The sequence below is a fragment of the Cajanus cajan genome, chromosome 2, assembly GCF_000230855.2.
Source record: "Cajanus cajan strain Asha chromosome 2, NIPB_CcT2T_4, whole genome shotgun sequence".
Lineage (NCBI taxonomy): Eukaryota > Viridiplantae > Streptophyta > Magnoliopsida > Fabales > Fabaceae > Cajanus > Cajanus cajan.
This window is the reverse complement of record NC_138518.1, coordinates 58,863,881-58,865,084: the sequence shown is the minus strand read 5'-3', so window position 1 is coordinate 58,865,084 and position 1,204 is coordinate 58,863,881. Positions and strand designations below refer to the sequence as shown.

Genomic DNA, 1,204 nt, shown 5'->3' with positions numbered 1-1,204 from the left:
CTAAGCATCACCCCTCTCCGGTCTGTTTCTAGCAGGACATTTGGTCGACTCATGACCCATCTGATGGCATTTGAAACACTGGCTCTCCGTGTGTAGACAATCCCTGACAAAATGGGGCCCAGCACACTTGTAACATCTGAGAGTGGCATCTCCACCTTGTCTCCCTCCCCTAGCAGCATCAGAAGGTTTCCTAATGACAGGACCCCCTTGCTGGGGTTGGGATCTATCATACGGCTTTCTCTGACTTCCTCCTTTCTTGGACCCAGCTGGTCCCTCAGCATTCTTCACGACACGGTTACCACCTTCCAACCGCTCAACAACCTTCGCCTTCTCCACTAAGGCCGGAAACTCAGTGATGACCATAGGCACCACCACCCTCTTCAGCTCATATTTCAGACTCTCAGCAAACTTCCTGCATTTCCAGGCCTCAGATATACCTTGCGAATAGAAACGAGCCAGGTGCTTGAATCTCATCGCATACTCAGATACAGATAGTCCACCCTGGTGCAACCGCATGAATTCAGCTTCTTTGGCATGCCTCACTCTCTCTAGGAAGTACTTCTCAAGAAACACCCCTCTAAAGCACTCCCAGTCAACAACAATTCCTCTAGCAGTAAGCATATGGTGAGTACCCCTCCACCAATGCTCCGCCTCTCCTACCAGCATATAGACAGCATATGCCAACCTCCTCTCCTGAGAACATCCCAACATTGTGAAGATTTTCTCTAGCTCAAAGATCTAGTGGTCAGCTACCTCTGGGTCTGCATCTCCCTTGAACTGTGGAGAATGGCATTTCTAGAACTCAGCTAGATCCCGGCTCTCCTGTGACCCCGTGGGCCTTGCTGCACTAGCTACAGCTCTATCAGCATCCATCCGAGCAAAATAGGCATTTTGCTGTTGCATAGCCATAGCCATCATCTCCATGGCACGGGCTATCTGCTCATTGGTTCTAGTTATTGTCTACAAAAGTACGTAACAGCATCTTTCAGTATATAATAATTAAACCAAACAACAATCAACAACACAGTAAACAACAAGAAGTCAGCACAGCACAGAGTTCAGCACAACAAAAGCCTAAAAGAACCACTCCCAAAGAGTGTCCACTAGACTCAAACTGCTCTGATACCACTAAAGTGTAACCACCCGACTGGTCTCTACACACAGCACAGCATACCAGAAACACCACACAGAAAAGAACAAGTGT

The 1,204-nt window shown here is 48.2% G+C and overlaps 1 protein-coding gene across 1 annotated transcript; it reads right to left on the bottom strand.

The window, feature by feature from the left end:
• Positions 1-711, bottom strand: LOC145955092 (uncharacterized). Its single transcript, XM_083069792.1, has one exon. It carries the CDS (start codon positions 709-711, stop codon positions 1-3), a length of 711 nt encoding a protein of 236 aa, XP_082925918.1.
• Positions 712-1,204: the final 493 nt, after the last annotated feature.

Excerpts from the sequence above, each read along its gene's own strand:
- LOC145955092 (XM_083069792.1), bottom strand. The coding sequence starts at position 711 with ATGTTGGGATGTTCTCAGGAGAGGAGGTTGGCATATGCTGTCTATATG.